The sequence below is a fragment of the Aythya marila genome (genome assembly GCF_965140915.1).
Source record: "Aythya marila genome assembly, chromosome: 2".
NCBI lineage: Eukaryota > Metazoa > Chordata > Aves > Anseriformes > Anatidae > Aythya > Aythya marila.
Window position 1 is genome coordinate 1,175,660 of NC_139043.1, and position 25,155 is coordinate 1,200,814.

At 46.3% G+C, this 25,155-nt stretch overlaps 1 protein-coding gene across 2 annotated transcripts in view; it reads left to right on the forward strand.

Moving 5' to 3' along the window:
• Positions 1-13,490: 13,490 nt before the first annotated feature.
• Positions 13,491-25,155, forward strand: part of SMARCC1 (SWI/SNF related BAF chromatin remodeling complex subunit C1) — a gene marked incomplete at its 5' end in the record, with an annotated part of 82,069 nt that continues 70,404 nt past the window's right edge. For both annotated transcript variants that reach the window (XM_082752392.1, XM_082752393.1), the window contains 3 exons: positions 13,491-13,799; positions 20,106-20,225; positions 23,954-24,039. In XM_082752392.1, coding sequence (XP_082608518.1) covers positions 13,491-13,799; positions 20,106-20,225; positions 23,954-24,039 — 515 coding nt within the window. The remainder of the gene's footprint in view (positions 13,800-20,105; positions 20,226-23,953; positions 24,040-25,155) is intronic.

A 25,155-nucleotide genomic window follows, 5' to 3' on the forward strand; every position in this document is an offset into this window, starting at 1 on the left:
ATACTTACAACTTTTGTATATTTTAACAAAATATGTTTTGTTGAAATTGGACCTGCCAAATATTTTTCTCTAAAACAATACCTGTTTTGTGTTGTTTTCTTTTTTAAAAAAAAAAGACAACAACATCAACAACCAAAACAAAAACAAACAAACAAACAAAAACAGAATAGTTAATTCTACAAAATTTGCAAGCGAATTCTTGCAGGTACTCCTACTGGAAGACACAGGACAGCCTGGCAGTGTGTGTAACTATGTGCATCTCCAGGTGTAGAGAATGAGGAGCAGGAATGGAAATTCCTCTTGGTAAGTGGATGTTTTGACTGTTCTACACGTGAGACCCAAAACCCCACTGCGTTCACTGCTCACAGCTACCTTTTTATTTGTTTTATTTCCAGAAAGTTGGAAAGATCCTTTGCTCCTAGGACAGAGCAGGGGAGAGCATCATGAATCTTGCTTCTGAGTCGTTTGGGCGTAGAGCCTGGCCAGCGGTGCTTCTGCTAAAATCTGTCAGAGCAGCTGCTTCCTCTTGAAGGAGAGACAAAAAGGGTATTTGTAGTATCTTGATGTCTGAGAATTGCCTTTGCATTCCTGCGTGGTGCCCTCCACCGCCAGCATCTGATAGATGAAATCAGTCATTCCCAGCCAGCTCGTAAGCATCGTGGTGCTGGAGAGGCTTTGTGATCAGTGCAGCCAGTGATCTTTTCACCACCTGTGGTTTCAGGCTGAAGTTCTCCAGGAAACCTTGTTTACAGGTCAGTGGAAGTTTAAAGATAATTTCAACTGAAATTGACTTTGCAACAGCAGCTTTTAGCTGGCTGTCACACTCTGCTATAAAGCCACATAATACTTAGCTGGCAGATGTATTTTTTTCCCCTCAGTGAGTAAGATAGAACCTGAAAGGTGGTGGAGTCTGACCTGAATGTCTCTGTTTATACATTTTTGCATGGAACAAGCTATAGGATTCATTGTTATTGGACTCTGTAGAGATAAATGGTTTCAAAAGTTGACTGGAGAAGTTGAGAAATGCACTGAGAATGATTCAGCACAGAGATGGCATTTCTGGCTCAAAAGGTCCTTGAGCAGGAGGTTGCTGCAAGGTGCAGAATATGCAGGCAGAGCATTGATACCTCCTGCTTGGGTGTACGGTTTTTCCTAGACATCAGGAAATAATGTCTAGGAAATGATGTCTTTCCATCCTTAAGAATCTTTTTGGGCTAGTATCTCTTGATGCAAGTTGACGCCACTCTTCTTTTAATGGACAAAACGGGGGGAAATTTGCCTGAATTGTATTTGGCAAATTCATAATGCCCGCGGCTGTGCATGAAGACAGTTGCCTCTGAAAGACTCCAGGCTGAGCAGCCCCAGCTCTCCTGGCCTCTCCTCACAGCAGAGGGGCTCCGGGCCCTGTGGCATCTTCCCGACCCCACACCAGGCTCTCCCCAGCGTGTCCAGGTCCCTCCTGGACCGGGGGCCCAGCACCAGACCCCACACCCCAGGGGTGTCTCACCAGCATGGAGCAGAGGGGCAAGGTCCCCTCTCTTGACCTGCTGTGCAGATTTCTCCAAGTATACATTTATTTTTTTTATTTCTGCTAGTGATCAATAGCTGAACAAATTCCTAACAGATTATCCCTGTGTTACGCACAGGAGCACTGCTGATCTTCTAAAAGTGGCTACTGCAGTTCTTGCACTTTAATTCTGCAGATAAGAAGCCTCATTTTCAGTTGACTTATATTATAGAAATCCAGAGGATTCTGGAGGTATTAGACCAAATTATAGGCTTCTAAATCTGTTTAAATGGTAATCTTAATCCACAGTTGCTTTCAACATGGTATATCAGGTCTCTTGTACTTTAAGATACCTACATGCTTAACTCCTCTGCCCAGCTGAAATACTTCCTGCTTTCTGTGTTCCATGACATTTTAGGCTTGCTCCCCTTGCTGTTTTCCTTAATCACAAGGAAGGCATTATACTTTGTGTCACCAAGCTTGGTAAAAGACCCTGTATTGGTAGTGCTTGCTGCACTACCTCCACGTCCCCCTTATCAACAGGGCACATCTCTTCATAGGGCAGGCCGTGGCTAATAGTTTTATTAGGATGAATGTGTCCCTTAAATCGGCCTGCTGGGGTTCAAGAAGCTCTGATTTAGTGAGAAGTGCTGCTTGCTGTGCTGCCAGCGGGCTGAACTGCTCCGTGCTTGGTCTGGTGGAGGCAGGCGTGCAGGCAGGACAAGGAGCAGCAGGAGAACGGCCAGGAGCAGGGTTTGTGGCAGCGTTAGTGCTGCAAACACAAAAGGGAGTTGGAGACATTGCTTTTTGCCTCTAGCTCTGGCTGGTGAGGAGGGGAAGAAGGGGTTCTGCTCAGCAGCCAGGCTTCCCTTCTTGTTACCTCAGACCTGTTGTTTGCTGTGTAAAACCCACGTCTTAATCTGTTTAGGTCTGGTCGCCTTCTTTCCAGCTTGTTACTCCCCAGCCTGATTTTCAAATCGTGCACTAGGCAGTGTTTTCACTAATTTAAGCACAGTCTGTTCAACTTGCAGCGGTGGTTCTATCTTTGCCTTTGGTACATAAACACTTTTAAGATTTTTTTCCTCAGTCCTGTTTGCTCCTCTGTAGAATTGGCTGGGTGCTTGAGCTGGGGGTAATTTTCTAATAAGTGGACTCTGGAAAATCTTTAAGATCATCTGTTGCATCTAGCTCCCATCCCCAGATGTGTGTGAAACTAGACGTGCCCAAACTGGAATTCTTGTCGTACACTAGGAATTTGTTCCCCCCTGGTAGGAGAAGAGACAAGGTGGTTTGGAGCATGTTTAAAATGAAGACTTCTGCTTTGGAACTTGTAAAATAAGTTTCTGAGGATAGTTCCGGTGCAGCATGGTAGGATCTATCTTTGATCACTCCTGAACAAGTAGATACATATAACACAAACCCAAAACGTAAATGTTTTGTCTCCAGCTTTTTTTAATTAAAAAACTTTCCCTCTGCTTGTGTTGGAAACAGTTCAAAGTAACCTGCTTGCCTCGTTCCTGTGAATCTAGTGATGGCGTTTGAAGCTTCTCTTGGAAGGAAGGGTTTGCTATCTCATTTGTGTAGGTTTTGAAAGCGTGTATTTTACAAGCTATGCCATGTATTAAGAAGCTTTTAAAATATAAAGTTTATTCAACAGTCAGAAGAGAATGAAAGCCCTAAAATTCCTCTGTATTTAGCTTTGATACATTGAGTTTCTTGTTCAACATGAATAGAAATTTCTATTCATCCCTAGCTTTTATTGGGTCACCAGGTATGCTCATAACCAAAAATTCACAGTGGAATTCTCGTGCTAATTTGTGAAAACAGGTAGAAGCATTGGGAAATTGCAAATCAGTTACCTATGTCTGCAGTTTGTTTTTTCCTCATGCTATTTAGATGTGGAATGCTATAAAATTTATAAATTAGCATGGGAAATTAGTTTTCTTTGCTGTGTGACAAAGAACAATAGCACAGACATAAACACATGCGTATGGGTTTTTGTTGGAGATGAAGGTAGTAACCGTTTCTGGGCAGCAATCTTTGTTTCTTGTTCCACGTACCTGAAGTGATGTGGCCAGGAACTGTGCGGTGGTGGCCTGGTTCCAGAGGCCTAGACAAAGCTGCAGCCCAGCTGGATGATGATGTGAAGAAGGTCTTGTGACAACACACTTCCACAGGTGGCTCTGGAATGAGAGTGCTGTGAGGCAACAAATCTACTTATTGAAATCTAAGATCAGAATTAACCACAACTTCATGGTTAACAGAGAAAAATAAAAAGAACGTTTGCCAGTGTCATTTTTTAATGTAAAATAAATCACTTTTTCTTATCAGCTGATAATAAAACTGCTGACTGAAGTGTTGAAGAAGGAATACACGTTATTAGTGGCTACCACATCTGCATTGGTAGTAAGACTTTCAGCCCTTAACTAACAAAAATATAGTCATTAAGACCCCTCAGGTCTGTTCCTACGTAGAGAATTTAGAAATCTGTATCCCTTGAGGGACAATTTAGCCAAGACTAATAGTCTAATAGTGTGCTGAGAACGGAAATGCAAGCATTAGCTGCTGATGTAAATGCTGTGGACATCACCGCCACAGTAACTGGGTCCTGCAGCTTGCTGCTCTCGCCCTGAGGTGGTTATTTTTCATTTGGTTGCAGTCTGCAAACTGGCTCCTGCAGCAGCACTTCTCAGATCAGCTTGAAAGTTGCAGAGGTTTGGTGAACAAAAGCAGTTTAACAGCCTCGCTCCTACACCAGGGTACCAGACAAAATCTGTGTCACTGCTGGAAACCGCCCAGTTTGCACGTATAAAAAGTGTGAGCTTGTCCAAGCTACTGCTGTGTCTCACTTCAGCAGGAAGGTAAGTGGAAGTTTTGCCCTGTGGTTATTCAACTTTGGTGCATTTTTATTTAGAGTATGTAGCTTTATTTCTAGCAGAAACTGTCATGATGTTAGACTCTGGTCTAATAAGTTTCTAAGCACTTTCCTAAAACTTATATTCCCAGATATGTTTAAAAAAAGTAGCTAGTCCTTTATTTAACTATGGCTTAAAAATTGATTTAGAAATTTAAGTTCTTAATAATCAGGTAACTGTTTCCTGAATGATGATGGCCAGAGCACACCTCAAACTTTTAGCCTGGCAGCAGTCTTCTGCCGTTTACCTTTGTGGAGCTGATTACCTTGGAATTGTCCACGGAGAAGGGAAAAAGAAGGGAGGGGAAAAAAAACAAAAAACAGAAACAACAAAACCAGACAACACAACCCCCCCCCCCAAAAAAAAACCCAACCCACTCAGAAATATATAAGCTTAATTAAGACTTGGCATGCGATCGAGTGTAAGTGGGTTATCATTACTCAATTCTGAGATATCAGGCCTGATGAAATAAGCATCCTTTGGATGCAATCTGTGCGATGGTGAGATACTAAAAATGTCTAATACATTAATTCTGACAAAGAAAGTCTGTGGTCAGGTGCAGTGGTAGTTCAGTACCCCGCTCATATCTTAATTGCTTACTCGTAGCCTTTTTAATTTACAAGTAATTTGATGAATACAAGTGTTCATTTACAAGTAATTGAATGAATCACAGTGAATTAACAAGCTGCAGATCAAGACAAAAAGATTGTTACTCTTTCTAGTCTGATTATACATATTTTCTTTTCTCAGAGCACAAAGTTGATACGACTTCATTCAGGCTGCTTAGGCTATAGGTAAAAGCACTCTTCGTACCCCCTCTCCTGGTCTGTCTGATCTCACAGCAACTGGACAGTTTTAGGGAAAGGGGCATTTCTTAGCAACAGCGAGGGGAAAAACGGTTGAGCAAACTGCCAGGGCTATTTCAGTTGCAGCTTACACTCCCGATAGACAAGTGAGCTAAAAATGGAGAATAAGACAATGTTGGTCAAAGTGACAAATGCTGCTGTCAGTGGATGGCTGGCCTAGCAGTTTTATCAAGCTTTTTGTAAGCACCAGAGCTGTAAGGAGCTTTTAAGGAAATGAGAATGAGCAGCATGGGAAAAGGCATGGGTATGTTTGAAGTGTTCTTTCATTTTTTATTTTACTTTTTAAAGGCAAACAAATATTGTGGATTCACTAGAGCTGCAAAGTAATAGCCCTGTTGGCTTGGAAATAGAGAAGTAGAGACCAACACTAAACAGGTCCCTTAATGCCCTTAATTTTCTTGATATGGTAGTTCATCCATGGTGCAGATGAGAAGCAGCCTGTTGTAGTACTCTTGCACTCCAGTTTTAAAACATTTCTGACTCTTGGCTTTATTTTTCACCCTGCAAATCTGCTGCTGGTTCCTGTTAGTTGTGCTGGGGTCCATGTATTTGTGACCATCTCCTCAGCCTGGAGAAGGTTATGCCAGAGAGGTGCCTTTCCGTTTCTCAGTGAATGGAAACTAGTGTTCCTATAGAATGCAGACTTGGAAGTACTAGGTCTAAACTTCAGTTTTATTTATTAAATCTGAAGCGTGCTTCCCTTTCCAATTGTTTGATCTTCTTTCTTCTGCTAGCCGCTGAAACCTCTCACCATGAAGTACAGCTGGGAATGGCCCAACTCTTGCATCCTGTGTAGCTGCAAAACCTCTCTCCAGACAATAGACCCTGATACCACGTCCCTAGGAGAGCAGATAGCCCTACAGGACCCTGGCTTCCATCCCATACTGGCCTTATCTCAAGGTAATTCTAAAAGGATCCCTTGCTGAGCCATTGCACTCTTCGCTCTCCCTCCTTACATAAAGGAGGTTTAAAAATATGTGAATTAAATTGTAACCACATTTCTGGAGGGTAATGAAAACCAGCCAGTGACGTTCTGCAGCTCACCTACAGACGCTCCATCTTCAGTGCAAGAAGGATGCAGCCTGGAGATCTCTGAGCCTCGGAGACCATGCTGTGCCTTGGCTCGTGCCCAAGGCAATTGCCATACTTGCTTACTGTAAGCTAGCTCACTGCTTGTAGAACCAGCTCTGTGCCTTCTCTGAGGGATAGCCTAATTCTGGAGACTTGCAGAACGATTATTTTAAGTTCCTTTTAACCCTCTGCCCTGGAGAGCTACTTGAAAGACTCAAAGTCTAACACTGCTTTTAACAGGCTGTGTGGTTGTAATTTGGCAGACCCCTGGCACCAGTTTTGTGTGTGTGGAATCACTGAGTCTGACAGGCTCTGCGCTGAAACACTGGTGGCCTTTTTGGTGTGTTCTGTACTAGTATGAACTACACTTCCTAATGCTGTGGAACTTAACATTTAGTTCCTGTTCAAATATCTGAAGAGTGCAGCACTGTGAGTGCCTTTAACCACGGGAGGAGAAGAATGTGCACTACGGAGTTTGTGAGCGGGTCGAGGGACCACAAGGAAAATCCCCTTTTGATGGTGCAACTGCAAAAGCATAACTCCACAATGATTTTGGTATAACTTACTTAAATCTCTCAGCTCCTGGAATAAGGCTGCAAACAAGTGCCAAGCAGCATGTAGCTGGCTGTCGTTCAGTTCAGCACGCTGCAGGGGTGGGAAGGCTCGGTTGCCAGGTCCAGGCTGTCAGGCTGCCAGGACAGAGGCTGCTGATCTGGGGCCGTGCTCGTGCTCCTCACTCTGTATCCCAGCACCAAAGGGAGGGAAAGCCTGCAATCAACCACACTTACTTTAGTGACTGTGCCACTTTCCTGTTTTATCAAAGTACTGACAGATGCACATTGCTAATGATGTGTGTGAAGAGAAATCTTGCGGTCACCAAAATAACTTTTCTTTTCAGGCAACCCTCTCCACTTACACTTTGACACCTTGTTAAGAGAGGACAGATTGCACAGGCTGCTGAGCCATAAACTCAGGACTCTGAAAATGTCCAATTTTGGAAAGAAGCAAGATCCAACTAGCAGTGCATTCCCAAAGCTACCCTCTTCACTTCTGCTCGCCTCCGGTAAGTTAAATAAAACTGAGTTTGAGGTGATGTTTAAAAAATTAAATGTGGGCTTTTAACCAGTACCTGAGGGCAGCCAAAGTATAATGGAGTCAGCAGCAACCTTTCTTCCAGAGGAAGGTAACTTGACCTCTATCATATAGTAATATCCAAGCAACTGAGTCCAGCAATTTGTAAGCTGTAGAAATTCTGATCACCTTGGAAGGACGCAGGAATGCTTGCTTTAGCTAAGACATTAAACAAACAAACAAAGCACCCCTTGCTATTCTTTCTTTCTTTCTTTTGTAGGGAAAATGCAACCCAAAAGGAAGCTGTTACGAACCTTTGTTTTAAATCAGATTAAATCAATATTTCCCTGGCAAAACTCGGACATCTTTTTCTCATTCTTCATCAGCCCATATCAGCTGATCATTTTAAAATGATCGATGGCAGTTTAAGGTGAGTGACAGAAGGCTCAAACTAGTTTCAAGCTCAGAAGAGGGCAACACAGCTAAAACATATCCTAGTTCTTTAATGAACTGTGGTTGCTGTTCCATTTGGCGTTCTTTAAAAAACATATTTTTATGCCAAATATATATATTTTTAAAGTAATGTAAACGGCCAACTTACAGTCTGTGCTTCCTTGACATTCTTGTAATGGGACAATTCCTACATGTGCAGTACTCACTATGTTCTGCGGTTGCTGGTGCAAGCTGTAATGAACAAACCCGATGGAAATAGGAAAAAATAATAAAACAAACAAAAGAACCCAAAACCCTTCATGTTGAAAGCACATCAGCAGCCTCCAGTGGTGTTCTTGGCAGTCAGGACCTGAGCTACAACTTCACGATGTTCAGTCTGAGCTGAGGTTACTTAGCCTTGTTTGGGGATGGATCTTATTGCCTGAGAGCAGTGCTGTGGAGGTATCATATATTAATATGAAATATCCACAAAAAAATATATTTATATATATATACACAATATGAAATATATATATATATATTCAATATGATATATCCACAATATATATACCCTTCAATATCAGCTGAGGACATGATGAACAAATGCAAGGAACCTGTTGGAGGGTGTTCGAACAACACACCAGGATAATTCTATCAACTGCTCAGCAGCTGTTTGGCTTTTAACTGATCTGGTTTCTTTATACCTCTTTCTTTTTTCAAACATGTAGCCGCAAGCTTACACAAAAGCCATCCCTATTGATAGGCAGTATGTATGTAGGGGGGGTGTGAGACACTGACCGTGGAGAGTATGCACTAAGGGATGGTGCAGGAGAATTTTTACACACTTTTAACTCAAAGGTCCTCATAGAGCTGGGTTTGTAGGGAAGATTTGGCTAGTGGAGTCATTTGGCACAACAGGTTTAGAAGATGGCTCCATTTGTGGAGTGTGGAATAAGCCAGTCCCAAACAGAAAAAAAAAAAAAAAAGTTGATACACTTTCTATGTCAGTTAAGGTTACACAGCACTTCAAAGAGGAATACATTTGTATTAAAATCAGCATGGTTAGTAATTGGAGAGGTCATTAGAGGTGGGACAAGCCTGACGAGTTCTACAGTGAGGTAAGCTTTTTAAAGTGGCTGTACCTGGACTGTATTTTTCTTCTTGGGGGCTGTAACTTCTTCACCTCCTGCTGTATTTGGGAAACAACCACCCTTCTGGAGCTGACACGTTCAGAGCTGCAGAGCATTGGCACTCCGTTTGAGGCTCCTGTGTTACATTTATTCTCTAATTCCTTTTTTCTGCTCTGTTTTCCCTTGGGGGGAGGTAACCTTACAGCGGTAGCAACATAACCAACCGGTCTTAGGTCGGTCTGACTTCACCTTGGGTTTCTGTTCGTGTTTTATGAACAGGTTTGTTGTTGGAAGGGGAAAGGCAGCTCGAAGGAACATACAGTCTCCTGTTTCTAGTCCTCAGGCACAAAAACCCAGTTCTCTGCACCACGCACTGGCCGCATCCCCAGAGACTCCTCCAGCCCCTTCTTGTAGTCACATCCCTCTCACTGGCTGCTGGGCGATGGTGAGTTGAAAGAAAAGCTGTGGGAAATTGATCTGAGAAGGGGGAGTAGCCTTAGAGGAGCTGGGGAATACCTCCTTTACCTAGCATTGCCTGGGGCTGCGGGCACACGGGGCACTCAGATTGGTCTTTGCTGCTAATGGACTGCTAGGAAATGCATTTTGGATGCTGTTATTAAACGAACAGCAGCAGCTACTTGCTTGTTTCCACAGGCGGCGTTTGGCTGGCTGCGTGCCGGCTGCAGTGCTTCCCCAACCAGATGGGTTGGTTTTGAATTGAGTGCTGAGCACGTTCTGCTCATTCCTTTTTTTAAGCATGAAGCTAAAAACATGTTACAGGGCTATTTTAGCTACAAGTTAATAGTAAAGAACTTAATTGCTTAACATATATTTGTTTATAAACTTAATTTTGGCACGTAAAGTGTGGGGGAAGCCCCCAGTGTAGGGTCATCAGCCTCTTGAAACATCCTGGAAATGTGAACTCCAGAGCGTTCACTGCTCTTAAAATTTGGGTTTGCTTTGAGTATACATGTTTTTGTTTTATTTTGGTAAAAATGGGTAAAAGTTGAACTCTCTGCCTTTCCCTCGGTGGGAGCAGCAGTAGGCCTGTCTCTGCTCTCGTTATATTTTGAGAGCTTCCTATATTTTTGAGACCCCTGTTTCTCTACCAAAGCTGTCATTGTCTGGTGTTTTCACAAGTTGGTGAGCAGCAGAGGGGAGAGAGGGACTGACAGAGCACCTTGTTCTTAATCCTCACTTCTGGAAAACTGGAAAAAGGCCAAAATAGTGTAGTCACCTGGGCAGAACGATGGAGTTAAAGGACCAATTTAACTAAATGAGTGCTTTAATTGCTTAGTTAAAGGACCAATTGGGCTGTGTGACCATCCTGTGTAGAACAGATAAAGCAATTTGGCCCAAACCGTGCATCTCAGCTCACATTTTTCACTGTACAGTGATCTTACTTTTCCTTGGGTTTCTTGTTTTACCTAACTAACCGTGCTCCAAATGCTGCCTTGGTTTGGGTCCTCCAATAAAGCAGATGGTTGATGGGCCGGGCAGCCTCTGCCAGCTCCTCCGGTTACTGGGTTTAATTGCCTTAATGATCTGTACCCGCACTCTTCTAGTGGCTCGTGTAGCCCTGAGGCTTGCAACAACTTGCAGTCCCTCTGTGAACAGCAGGACCAGAGCGATGCTGTCTTGTGGTGAGGATGCCAGATCTTCCTGGAAGTGCTGGGTGAAGCAGTAGAGGTGAGGTTACTCTGGGAAGGTGGTGCTTGTCTGTTCTCCAGGGCAAAGAAGTATTGGGTTCTTGACGTGAAAATAATACCAGTGGTCATAGAAGGATGATACCGTAGCATCGGTGTGTAAAAGCAATGCTAGGGAAAAATTAAAATTGAGACGAGTCTGAAATGGAAGCCTGTAGAGGCTGGTAACTATTCACCAAGTTATTTTAGTATTAAGTACTAAATATTTAGTACTTTAGTATTAAGTATTTAGTATTTAGCTGGCCTTAGCTCGCATGTACTCTTCTAAAAGAATTACACTGGTATGTAAAGTGAATTCCATGAAAGGTGTTTGGGCTACATATGGCTCAAAGGATACTTTTGAGTGAGTATTGTAATATTCTTTGAGCATGATTCTAGGCTCTTAATTCCAGCAACTGCTCCTTCCTCTCCTTTTCACTCCACAGAACGTACGGCCTTGGGAACCTCGCATGTTTCCTCTTCTGGATTCTGCATGCCAAGGTGTGGGAACAGCACTTTGCCTTTCAAAATGATCTGTGAAGCTCAGATTTCTGGATGTTTGGTTGTTTTTATTCTCCCCAAATGTCCTTCCTTGCAAGTATTTAGTTCTGGGTTGGAGTGTTCAGGGGCGGGAGGAGCTCTAGAAACTTGGGGTAAGCCCAGGAATGTTTTTATATCGGGATGATTTTGATGCAGAGCTGTTTTCAGTCTATATTTGATAAAGTGGCAGTAAAAAAAATACCCAAGCATAGCCTAGACACATTCTGTAAAATAAATTTCTTCATTCAGTGATACTCTGGTTTAGAGTTCACATAGCTCAAAGGCTGCCCTCTGCCAGAGGGGTCTGGTTCCCTGGTGTAACGGTGCCTACAAACCTGCACACAGCCTGCAAATGGGTAACTGCAGCGTGGCAGGTAGGGCTAGGTGCCTTCGTTTGTACCAAAATGGGGAGTTCAGGAAAAAAAGAAAAAGCTCTAGGGTTAAATGGGGAACCACCCCACCTGTATGCGGGTTTCTTTAGTGGTTGTGTGAACCAAGGACTGTGCTCTTTAGGTTGGTTTGAGAAATGTGAAAATTGGAGAAGCCCCCAACGTTGCCATTCACATTTTTTTCTGTAATTGAATGAAAACTGAAGCATGAGAATTTGACGTATTGTATAATTACATACAGATTACTTTCTGCCTGTCACTTGTTTTTTATTTTGAATGATGGGATTCACAAATAAAACATTAGTAGCTGAAGTGTTTTCAAAAGAGGAAAATTGGAGAAAATTGCCTCATAATGACTTACTACACAGTACTAGATGTGATTGTGGAAAGATAGGACAAATCTGAACGTACCCAGCAGTGAAGGCTTGGTGCAGATCAGTTCATTGCATTTCAGTCCATCTGATTATTATTATTTTATTTTTTTTTGAAGCCACAATAAGCACTACGTTTTCTTATGATTTGGCTCCTTACCCATGAACCTGTCTCTGGCTGAAATCCTTCGGGCTGTGAGATGGAGCCCAGAAGCGTGATCCCAGCTGCTGACTGACCCAGCCCTACTTCTCCCTGCAGAGGAAGCCTCCGCAGCCCTGCCTGTTCCCAAGTGATGCTCTGGGATCTTCTGATGAAAGCAAGACAAATTCTGCTTAAGATTCACTCGGGAATTTATTAAAGACTGTCAGCATCAAAACTGAGTAGTTTTAAATAGGGTACGTTCGCACCTTATTTACTTTCTAGTTATGTTTCTCAACTTCCCTATCTATCTTCCACTTTTTTTTTTTTTTTTTTTTTCTCCCCAGAACACTGTTTATTAGATGATTTTCTCTCTGTAAGCTCTGCTCACTAAGGAGCAGTGCTCCCAGCCTGAGGACGATGGGGCTCTACCACATCCTGTGGCAGCCGGTTAGGGAACAAACAGCCTGGGCTGAAGCTGCGTGAGGTAAATGCTTTTTGTTTCTCCACAGGAACACAAAGATTACCTGCCCTATACCAAGGGCTCAGCTGTTTAGGAACAGTGAAGGGGAAAAAAAAAAGAACCTAAGTTCTATAATTACTGTAATTACAGCTCCCAAGGGACAGCTGTGAGGAAGTGTGTGGGCCTGATGGGCAGCTGCAGGACAGCGTGGGGCTCTCCACACAACTTGGCTGCCCAGGGAAGTGGTGGAGTCACCATCCCTGGAGGTCTTGAAAAGACATTTAGATGTAGAGCTCAGTGATATGGTTTAGTGGGGACTGTTAGTGTTAGCTCAGAGGTTGGACTCGATGATCTTGAGGTCTCTTCCAACCTAGAAATTCTGTGATTTTGGCTTGTTCGCTTCGGGTGCTGCGCTGCCACCCTCCCCTTTGTTTCTGGTAGCGCTTTGTGGCAGTGGGCTTCCTCCCACGGAGCGGTTCGTTAAGGCTCTGCTAGGCTGCCATGTTTTTTTGTCACAGAATCACAGAATTTCTAGGCTGGAAGAGACCTCTAGATCATCAAGTCCAACCTCACATCCCTAAGCTCTACATCTAAACGTCTTTTAAAGATCTCCGGGGATGGGGACTCCACCACTTCCCTGGGCAGACTTCCCTTTCGGTAAAGAAGTTCTTCCTTAAAAAAAACAAACAAAACAAAACAAAAAAACGCTTAAAAACCACCCCGAGCCGCTCTGTGATGCGACCCAGCCCCCCGAGGGGTGAAGCGGGCGTGAGGCGCAGCGCAGGCGCCAAGATGGCGGCCGCGCCCTCTGTGTGTGTGTGTGAGGAGCCGGGGTGGGGGGGGGCGCTGCGGGGCGGGGTTTCCCGGTCCCCCCCGCGGGGGCGGAGCGCGGGGCGGGCGGCGCTCGACGCATGCGCGGCGCGGGGCGGGGGGGAGGCGCAGGGCCGCGGCGGCGGCGCTCGGTGAGGCCAACAATGGCGGCGGCGGTGGCGGCGGGAGGAGGAGGAGGAGGAGGAGGAGGAGCGGGGCCCGGGGCGGCCGCCGTGGCTGTGGCGGCGGCAGCGGCGGCCGCCGCGGCTGCTGGGGGCGGCCCGGGTTTGGCGGCGCTGTCGGTGGCTCGGCGGAAGGACGGCGGCCCGACGGGCAAGTTCTGGGAGAGCCCCGACACCGTGTCCCAGCTCGACTCGGTGCGCGTCTGGCTCGGGAAGCACTACAAGAAGGTGAGGGGTTGGGAAGGGGACGCCGACACCACCGGGGGGGACACCGGGAGCCTGAGGGGGTGTTGGCCTAAAGGGCGGGGGGTGCAGCGGGGGCCGGCCCGAACAAAGGCGGCGGCGGCTGCTGGGGGGGGCTGGGCCTGGGGGGGTTTAAATAGGACCGGGGGGGGCAGCTCCGGGAAATGGGGGCTGCTTTGGGACGAGCAGGGCCGGGGGGGCAGCTCAGGTACCGGGGGCTGCTCAAACTGGGCCGGGGGGGCTGCTACGGTACCTGGGGGTGCTCAAACTGGGCTGGGGGGGCGGCTCCGGTACCCTGGGGCTGCTTAAACGGGGCTGGAGGGGGCAGCTCTGGTAACTGGGGGTGCTCCAGTACCTGGGGACTGCTCAAACTGGGCCAGAGGAGCGGCTCCGGTACCCGGGGGTTGCTCAAACTGGGCCAGAGGAGCGGCTCCGGTAGCCTGGGGCTGCTCAAACCGAGCCTGGGGGGCTGCTTCAGGGCTTGGGGACGGTCCCGGTCCCCGTCCCGGCCGTTCCAACACGAGCACAGCGGCTCCAGGCTGGGCCCTGCACTGCTGTGAGCTCCGAAACCGGCTGGGAAAGCGGCTCCGGGTTTGTGGCTGTTGGTAAGAAACCGTAACACAAAAAGCAGCAGCCCTCCTGTGTGGCCCTGCTCCCTGCTGTTACCGGCCGCCAGCAGCATCGTGATCCCGAGCTGGAAGAGCCCCGTGAACATCCAATATCTCAGGTGTGTGAAGTGACCCCGGGCTGGTACCGGTGTCCAGCAGCACCGGGTCCCCACGGCTGGCAGGAGCTGCTCCCGGTGCTGCCCCCCGAGCAGAGCCCCGCAGGTCGGATCTCAGCCCCGTACACCCCTTATCTGTGCCACGCTCCGAAGCAACCCTCGTCGCTCATAATTAGGCTGCGCTTATCGGCGTTACCGGCTGTAAAGATTAGATACCTCTGTTTGTTCCGTGGGCTCCGCGAGGTAATTAAAATTGGGTAAAGAAACGCTCCCCCCCCTCCACCCGCCGGGCAAATGGATTTCAAAATATCGCTGCGGAAAATCCTTTAAAAATTGGGAAGTGATTCTTGGTTGGGGAGACAAAGAAACGGGTGATTGTTGTAGGCGCTGCTGGGGTTTAGAGAGTGTCTGCAAGGCTCCCGGTGGACGCTCTGGTTGGAGCTGGGTCGTGCTGCTTTGTGTGGTGGATGCTTCGCCCTTAATCCCGTTTTCCTGTAGCCCAGGTGGCAGCTCTGCTGTGCACGCACGGCCTCTTTCAGGAGAGCACGCAGTGAGCAGAGCTGACCTTGCCCAGCCCGTGCCAGCTCAGTGCTGCCTGCCCGGTGTCTGCAGCCCTGGGGGCACCGAGGAAGCCGTGGCCGTGTTGGAGAGAACCCAGCGAACCGCAGCGAGCACGGCCCAGGTCCAGGAGGCAGCCAGCAAGGGGACAGAGAATTGCCTTTGTGAATCTGCTCTTTCCCAGCTCCAGATTAGCCAGGTCTTCAAATCCACGAGAGTTCTCCGTGTTTCTAAAGTGCAGCTCGAAAAATAAGAGGTTCAAATAGTAGTGCGGGCAGCTTGTGCTGCGTAGCAGAAAACCAGCCCTTGTTAAGCAGGCGCAATGGGCTGCGTGGGCAGCGTGGCTGGTGATAAATTTGTCACGGTAGTGGCATGGGTTCTGTGACCCCACGTTGCTGCAGAAGGACGTCCTGCTGTCCTAGCACAAACCTCCCCTGCCCCGCTCCTCCATGGCCAAAACGCCAGCAGCGAGGAAGCCAGCGATGGGCAAAAATACACCGGGGGCTTCTGCTGGGCAGGGGGGACTCGGCTGGTTAGTAAAGGGTGCTGCTACAGGGCTCAGGGACGTTGGGGCACGCTGTTTGTGAGGGCAGATACGATGACAGAAAACGAGATTGTTTGTTGAAGCCTTCAGCCCCGTCCTGGCTGCGTGTGGTGCATGAAAGCCGCCTTGTGCTGTTTCCCCAGGCTGGCAGCTGCAGGACCCCGCTTCGTCCCAGGCCCTGGTGTGGGTATTTGGGGCTCGTGTCTGAACCATGCCAGGGTTTTAAGGCCTGGAGGAGCTCAGAGTCCCATTTCGTAGCGTTTGGTGTCCCTTAGAAGCAGGAATTTGCACTTTAAAAGCAGGGGACAGCAGGGCAACGCACTTATTGTATAAGCGCTCAGCGATCTCGGGTGTTCCGTGTTCAGTAATTCCTTTGACATTGAGCAACAGATGGCTTATGTGAAATGCCTTGTCATGAAGTATTTAAAATACCTCCTCTTTTTTTTCAACTTTGCATGTGCTAAGAAGGATATGGAGAATAACCCCAGCCTTACAGTTGCAGTCCCTGAGGACCATTCCCAGCGCGTTAGCATCTCCAGCTTGACACTTTGGGAGATGTGGCTACTTCCTGGCTCCAAAAGCCGTGCCACTGAGACAGGAGGCTGCAAAAACATGTTTTTTGGGGTGTTTTGTTCTATTTTTTTTAAAGAGCGAGGGGAATGTTGCCTTGGAAAGGAGTTAGAGGAGAAGACAGAGCACGGGCTGTCTGTAGGGACACTAACCCGTGTGAGGTAGGGCTTGGCAGCCCAGATGTTTTTCTGAATATTTAGGACCCACTTTTACGACTTCAGGTGTTCGGTGCTGGGAAGGGGCAGGGGTCTGGGTGCTGGGAAGGGGCAGGGGTCTGGGTGCTGGGTGCTCGGCTGGGGGCCACCCACCCACTGCCTTGCCACGAGCTGAACCTGGGGTGCTGACCTGATCGGGTGTTTCTTGGCAGGCTGGCTGTGGTTTAATAGGAGGGAGGTTTTCCTTCGTGTTTGGAGCTCTTTTGTGCTCTCACCCTTAAAAAAAAGAGCCATAATCTAAATGAAAGTATTTTAATGCTGGTTTTCCCTTCCCCGTTACCTAGCTATTTGAGCTGAAACGTTCTTTGTTTGGGAGAAGGAAAGGGTTTTGTGTCAGGGCTACGCCGTGGAGCCGTAACGGGGTGATTTAAGGTTAGCAGCCACATCAGAACTGGACGTACAAATCTGTCCCTGGGGTCTGCGGCAAGGGCTCGTCCGGTGCAGCCGTAATGGCAGAGCTCGCTGGGGAAGGTAAGTGCTTGCTGCTGCTAGGAGTGGATGCAGTGGTTCTTGGATGACTTGAGTTACACTAAAAGGCTTCCCAGCGTGTGCGGTTGCTGTTTGATGCCAGCGCAGCTCAACGACGCGTCGTGTTTTTTGTGCTTGTAGTTGGCAGGGAGGTGTGCAGTACAGAGCAGCCTTGACCAAAACCCTCTTACACCGAAGCTGTTGGTCCATCGTTTCTAGAATTCATTGTTCAAAGGTCTTTATTTGCTGCAGAATCGCTCTCTGCTTCCGTCTGCTGTGCAGAGCAGTGCAGGTGTGTTGGGACTTCAGCCTTCTGTGCTCCCCCGACAGCCCCGAGAATCCCTCAGGAAATTATCCGCCTTAATTTTGTTTCACTACAGCCTACGAAGCCAGATCCGTTTGTGTTCCCGGCTGGTGTGCGTGATGAACGAGGGGTCCGGGTTCTTGTGCTTCCTTCTGAAGGCTTTGTCCTCGTTCAGGGGAAACCTCAGGCAGGGAAGTGCCTTTCCTGCACAAAGAAGGGGCAGAGCAGGGTGGCAGCGGGGGATTCCCAGCGCCTGCCTTCTGACAGCCTCCAGCCGGTGCCGCAGGGAGCAGCTGCCTGAGAACTCGGGTCTAAGATTGCATTTCCCAGGCATGCTCATGTCAACGTGCCTTTCTGAGGGAAAATGTTATGAAAAATGCAGGAAGCCAGCATCAAAACCTCACCTCTCAGACTCAGTTCTGTTCAGACAGGTGCCAGCCCTGCCTGCCCTGAGCCCCGTGTTACAACGGGAGCTCCTCAGCCCTTAAATCACAGCCACGTGTCCCCTGCTGCTGCTGGCAGTGCTGACTCCCAGCTGCAAGTGACAAAGAAACCCCCAGCTTGGATGTTCCCTCCTCAGTTCTCATTTTCTGTTTTTGTTGCTTTGTGCGAAGAGCTCTGGTTCTTTCCTGAGTTACCTTCCTGTGGGATCCTCAGAGCAGGAGCCGAGATAACTGTACCTAGGGGATTATGCAGAAGGCAGAACGAGGCTTTGGTTTAGTGCCATAAAGAAGCTGTGAGCTTAAGTACACGAAATGGGGTGGGAAGGGCGTGAGCTGAATGCAGGTTTGGGGTCAACGATTGCTTGTTTTGTTGCGTGGCTTCAGAGGAGATGTGCAAAAGCCACTTCTGTATTATTTTTTTTTTATAATCTACCTGGAGCATGCCTCCTGTGCATGCTAAAGGCGTGCTGTCACAGTGTACTCTGTTTTACTGGGGAAAAATTCTTCATCCCTCGATGTATGTATGCAAACAGAGAGTGCTGTGGGTAGCTGGGTGGACGGTTCCACCTCGAGGTAGCTGGACTCAACCTGGAAGCAGTGGTTTTGCTTTTTGGATGTGTTTAACAGGTACGGCGTGCGAGCATCTGCAAGACCAAAGCTGTTTTGGTAACGGGAACGGGATTATTTAATAGGATTGGGATTGTTTCATCCGCTGTGCTTTTGTTTTCATGCTCGTGCAGATCTCAGGTCTGTGGTGCAGCAGGTTCCTGCTTTGCCTGCCCCTCCGAATTTGTGTTTGGGTGCAGGGTGATGGGCCCGGCTGAGCTGCGAGGGCAGGGTTGTATTTGGACTTGGGTAAGGTGATGGTGTGGGGTTGAATGCCCAAAATGATGGGGACTTCAGGGCTGCTAGCTGTGACATGCTGCATCTGTGCACATCCAGGGTGCTACAGTCGCCTGTTCTAAACCTGTACAAAAAAAATATCAATTAACAGCTTTAAAAATGCACAACGCTGTATGCATGGAAGTAATCCTTCTTGGTTTAGCAGCCCTTAATGAAAAAGGGTTCTGGCAGATCCAGCAGGAGGAGGGGAAGCGTTGTTCTGTGCCTCCCTGCTGGAGGGTTTTGCTGCCCGTGACAAAGGCAGGAGAGGGGCTCGCTCCCCGCCGAGCCGCAGCACCTGGCGAGGGGCTGGAAGTGCAGATGCTGGATTAAGTGAGGCATCTGGGCTAGTCACGTGCTGCATTTACTGTCCTGCCTGGCATCTGTAATTCAACAAAAGATTGCTTAAAACTGCTCTGAATTCAGCCACAGCAGGCAGGGCTTCTGGTTGGAAAATTATATGTATAAAAATAGTTGCTCGCTGAGAGGAGAGCAAGGCTAGGGGTTTAAAAAAGCCTGAGAGCAAACGTCTTCAGTTTTGGTTGTATTCTGACAGCAATAAAGACTGATTTATCGCTGTTCCATATCTCTGTGGTAGCTGACGGGAATTAATAGGAATTGTTAATTGCAGAAAATCGTCACAACTGCCTCCTTTCATGCGGGAGAGAGGAGGAGCAAGGAATACGCAGCTTTGGAAGGACACCGAGGGAGTCTTCGGGGTGTTTGTGCCCTTTGTTGCGAAGTTTGAATTTTTCAGATGTATGTCTGCTTGTTTTAACTCGATTCTTCAGGTAGTCAGATACTTTAACATCCGAATGGGAAAGTCAGCGTGTTTGTGGTGTCTTTCACTACATAGACGGGACTTTGGAAAGCTTAGTTCCTGCTAACACCACCCCTTTAAACCTTTGAAGGTTCTGGCTCTGGTTTTAAATTATTTTTTCAGGTTTCTGGCTCCTTTTATTTTAAGAGGCTGTAGGAGAACCTGATATGGTACAAAAATGACTATAGGGTAGCTGATACTGCCCTGTATCCTATGTGAACAAGGAGTGGTTGTTCTGCTCTTGGAGGTCTGGCTTGCTGAGAAGAGTACATCTAGTAAGTGAATATAGTATACTACAAGTTCTGAAAACTCTGCAGCCTATTTTTTTTTCTTAATTCCATGCTGTGATTTTTCCCTTTCCATGTATGCTTTCTGTTAGAAGTGTAACTTTGGGAAATGTTCATGTTGTTGCAAAGCATATGCTAAAGTTGCAGAAAGCCTTGGGTATGTGTGGGCCAGAATTAGCCCGTTCCTTTAGTAGGATCTATGAAACAGATGGAAGTAGTTAATATTTATTTAAAACACCAGTGGCTGTCATGGATTGATGATGATTCACAGATAGGTCCCTATGTTTCAGGAGTACAGCTTGAAAAATGTGCGTCGTGCTTGTTCTGTGTGTGCCCAATCCTCCCTCCCCTGCCAGCGATCCTTAAATCTTAAACTGTGCCCTGCAACTGAGAAAAGTGCTCTGGGGAATTACTAAACCAGCCTTCGCATTGTGTTATCCTCTATTCCAAGTGAGCGTGTGTGTTTTGTCTTTCAGTATGTTCAAGCAGATGCTCCTACCAATAAAACGCTGGCTGGGCTGGTGGTGCAGCTGCTGCAATTCCAGGAAGATGCCTTTGGAAAACATGTCACCAATCCTGCCTTCACAAAGCTTCCTGTGAGTACTGGGGTTAACCCTCTGCTGCTACAATAGCCTATTTTGTTCTTCATCCAGGGGCCGCGCTGCTGGCGTGCTTCCAGGTGACGGGGAGATGTGCGTGTTGTCTGAAGCTTTTGTCAGTGCATCCTCTGGAAGGGGTGAAATTGCACGCTCCTTTTTGAAAAGCAGGTTTTCAGTTTAACACAGCTTATTTTCTGTACGTTTGGAAATGATTTCCTGAATGCTGTGGGAAGGTTTTAATTTGTGGTGCACTTTCTGTGTAATCTGCTAAACCTTCAGTTAAATCCATTTGGATTGATGCACCCTAAATTGACTGAATAACGTGCACTTTTCAAAAAAAACAAGTTTAATCAACAGAAATGCCCAGTGAAACCTTCTATCCCGCGATGCTGTCAATGCTGAAAATTGGCTATGCTGTGTTTCTAGTAGTGCATAGTTACCTAGTTTGTCTAGGACAGTTTTCCAGCCACGCAGAATATTGGTATACGGAGATAATATTTTTGAAAATTGCTTTTACCATGTAAAATTCAAACGTGGTACATCATTCCCAGCACTATCTTAGTGATAATGTTCAGAGATCAGCCCTGTTGTGCTCGGAACCGTGTACACCATGAATAGATTCTTGCCTACATGAGTGTGAACTTTAAACACTTGGTGAAGAGGGGTGCAGCAGATGTTCAGGACAGTAAGCTCGGGATTTCAGTTGTGGAGGGCAGGGACTGCAGCATCCTCATGGTATCAAGCACCCAGTTGGCTTGTTTAGGGTAGGTTTTGCGGGCCAAGACAGCTGTCATAAATGGGTTTGTAAGCATTGTGGACAACAGCAGGAGGGTCTTCACTTACTGCCACAAAATGCTGGGAACTTAGGATGCTCTTGGATATAAAAATTCACTTGGGAATGTTTATAACTCATTCCAGTATCCTAACCCAAAGTTCTTCTGAAAATGAAAGTAATTCTATCTTTGCTTCACTACTTATAGAGTACTACTGTTTATTATTTTATGGTTGCTTTTTTCCAGCACAGTTTGCTTGTGTAACTTCTTTTGTTAAGAGTGTGAACTCATGCATGTTGTTTCCAGAAAGAGTTTTCAGACTGACTGACTGGGGGATTCTTGTGATGCTTGGGGACATACCAGGAAGCACCACGAGATGCCATTAAAATGTAGCTCACGTTCTTCCATTCTGATCTGGTGACATCTCAGTGGTGGTGAAAAGGATCAGAGATCAATGCTATGGTGCTTTGCTTTGGCAGTGTGGACCATAAAACTGTACCCATTTTTCAGGAACAAGTTGGCACTTAGTACAGGGTGTTAATTCTGAGCTTAAGTTCCTGTTGTTGGCAAAGATTTGGTACAGGAAAGGATCTGTAGCTGGATGTGGGTTAGATGAAGGACTGATACAGCGTACTTGCAGTCCTTGTCTTCTGATCACTGCATTTAAACGCATGTTGTCTAACCTTAATAGTTCTCAAATACAAAAATGTTGATTAATTGTCTTAAAGACAGCTTTGCATGTTTCAAGCAAAGATAATGGTAAGATACTAACTCTTAAAAGACAGCAAGCTGTGAGGTCACTTGGCATTAATTGCCTTGTGCTGGATTTCGTTGTGTGGAAGTGTTGGGGAATCTGTAGGAGGTTGCTGACAGTTACATCTCGGCAGAACAAGTTTTGTCTAATTGCTAAAAGCTATTTTCCTTTCATTAAACCAGCTGCTGCTACTAGTATAAGAGGGTCCTGCTAGAGGCAGTAGGAATGGACGCCAGTCTGTGAGGGGAATTTGTGCTGCTCTTCACAGTGAGGTGTTGGCCGGACCTCCTGTGCATGTTGGCATGGCCAACACCTCCCAGAGCCTCCGGTAAGACAGCCAATACTCCAGGGAAGGAATTACAGCCTGGAAGAGCTGTAATTCAGGCTCCTGATCAGCCCATAAGGGACTTGAGGTCGCTAAGAGTAGTGCTGAAACACGGGCGGCTCAAGCTCAGGTACGTGTGTGGTCGCCTTGGATCCTGACCTCTCTCTGCACACAGGAGGGCTCTCAACAGATGGAGGCCGGGAGCGGCTCTGCTCTCGTTGAGTGCTTGTGAAGGATTTTGTTTATGTTGTTCTTGGACGCTGGCATATCAGATACCTCACAGAACTGCTTTTCTTTCCACCAGCAGCCCTAGAGCCAAGGAGGGCAATGTTTCGTTTAGTTCCCATGCTCCCATATTAGCTTTCTGATTGAGGAATGAATTTTAGATGCTTCTCAGTAATGCCACGAGGATAGCTTGAAAAATGTGCGTCGTGCTTGTTCTGTGTGTGCCCAATCCTCCCTCCCCTGCCAGCGATCCTTTGGTGTTCGTTCTGTGTTACCAAACATTCCTGAAGCGTCACTTAACTGAGTTAATGAAAATTACCTAGTCTGATTGAAAAAAGTAAGCTAGAAGCTAGATCAGGAATGTTTCTGATGAGGAAAAGCTGCCCCAAAGCTGCTGTGGGTGAGCAGTGCCTCCCTCTTTGTGTGCCCTCAGTTCCCTCAGAAGGCAGCTCGCAGGCAGCCACCGCTGTCTGGAGCCCAGCCACCAGGCCGCTCCCAGTTCTGTTTGCAGAATTGTGTGAGTTTTTTTAACTGAGAAACATAAACCAGACAGATCCTGGTGTGTTCAGCACTCCTGAGGGAGGATGGGTTTAATTTCCCCTTCCAGTACAGGGCTGGGGTCTCGGCAGCAGGCCCCTTGGGGTAGGCGCTGCCCCAGGGCTGTGAGGCGTGGGCTTGCATCCTTCCTCATGCTGCCAGGGGACACGGACACCCAGGCAGAATGTGCCTTTCTGCTCTGGAAGCTTATCTGCGTGACTGACTGGCCTAATTTTATCGGTTGGGTTTATTATTAGAGCAGCTTTCTTTAGATGTGCCTGAAGTTGCCTGGGGAATGGACCTGTTTGCCTAAGTAAACTCTTGGAAAGTCCTGGTTTTGTATAAAAGTTGCCAAGAGCAGCGCCACAGTTATTAGAAAGAAGTTTGTGTTTGTAACTAATTACATGGCTTAAAGAAACTTAAATCGCTTTCTTTTTGTGGTTCAGTCAAATTGATTTATTAGTCCTTTTGGAAACAATCTGTAACTGTAGAGAGAAGGCCTGGTGAACAGAAACAGTTTTAATTTGTTCTGTAATCATGACATGTCAGTTTCTTTAACCAGTTTAGTTCATAAATGCTGTTGCATGTCTTTCTCCTTCCTGTTCCAAATTGTGTATTGAGAACTTCAGATCCACGGCATGTCAATACCCTGGGGACCATGCTTAACACAGATTCCAGTGCTGCTTCTGTCTGGCTCAGCTGTAGCTGAGCTCTCCAGTTCTCCTCCATTGCTAAGATTACTTGACAGTAACTTATTTTTTCCAAGAATATACAAACATCGTCACGGGAGATATTAGCAAGATAGCAAAAAGAATTCCAAACTAAAATTAGGGGAAAAAAAATTGCCTTTCTGTGTAGGCAGCAGTCCTGCTTGACTTCAGAGAACAGGCTTGGTGAGATTCAGCAGAGCTTTCTGTCCTGCTTGAATTTCACTTCTTGTCGGAGTACCTGTTTGTGAGAGTGAAGAAATGAGTTGGATTTAATGTTTTAAGGCAGATCACACAGTGACAAGGTGTAGATGTCTGAAACTCAGCTGCCAAGTATGTATTCATTGTTAAGATGATGACATGAAAGTGAATGTCACTGTTCTCACTTTCCTTTCTGGCTCTAGGCAAAGTGCTTCATGGATTTCAAAGCTGGAGGTACATTATGTCACATTCTTGGTGCTGCTTACAAATATAAGAATGAACAGGGCTGGTAAGTTTTTATTTTGATTTATACACCTTCTGCATGAAATTAAGCACATGAAATGGCTATGCAACCTACTCGAGATTTAATACTTTCTGGAGAACTGGGTAGGCAAGGGAGTTGGAGATGGGAAGAGGAATTTTTTTTCCCCTGTTTTGCGGATGATAGCTTTTTTTTTTTTTTTTTTTTAAAGACATGCCCTCACTCCTAAATTTAAAGACAAGTTGTCCAAGTTTGAGCTCTTAAACTTCTAGGTTGGGAGTTAATTACAAACTTGAGACTTTTTTTTTTTTTTACAGTTTATGTGCTGTATAACTGAGCAAATTAACTGGTTATCTTACAATTTATTTTCCAGCTGTAAGATACAAATATATCTTACTGTGCTGATTATAGGGTTTAGTTATGGCTAGGAAAATACAAATCATCACCATCACAAAGTAATAAATACAGTGATCCATTGCTTATCAACCTCCATAAATGAGGAACGTGAGTAGTTAAGACACTGCCCATGTAGCTGTTGACACTAGTATTAAAACTATTAATGTGATATCACAGTGGTGGTTTGACTTGTTCAATTCTAAAGTATAATTTTTACAAGAAGGCAGTAGCATGAATTATGGTATTTGAGAACATGGGAAAAAGAATTGAGAATGAGAAGTCATGAGATAAAAGTAAGCAGAGATTGTTCTCGTACATGAATTTTAATAGCTCTTGATCTGATGTTGTGCAGACCTGTAGGAGCATTCCTGGAACTGACTGTTTCTGTGGCCCACAAGAGCAAATTAAAAGGCAAAAAATCAAGTTATTCTAGTACAGCTGGTTGTTTTTCAGGAGTTGTTTATACTCCTATCAGCTAATTGGCTCTCTAAGATGGTTATATCAGAAAGCCATTAGTCTTTTTTTTTCCCCCTACTCTGATATTGCCAACACCCAGGATGTGATATCTGTAACGTTCTGTGTGGCGTCTCTTTCAGGAGCGCCTTGCTACCTTTCTGCCTTAAGGCAAAGGAGTTAAATATTCATGAGTAGGACATACTTAAACATTCCGCTTTCTTTCCTTAGCAAATTTGGTTTTCATTCATTGAAATTTGTCAGCAAAGCTCAGATACACAGCTGCCTCCTCTC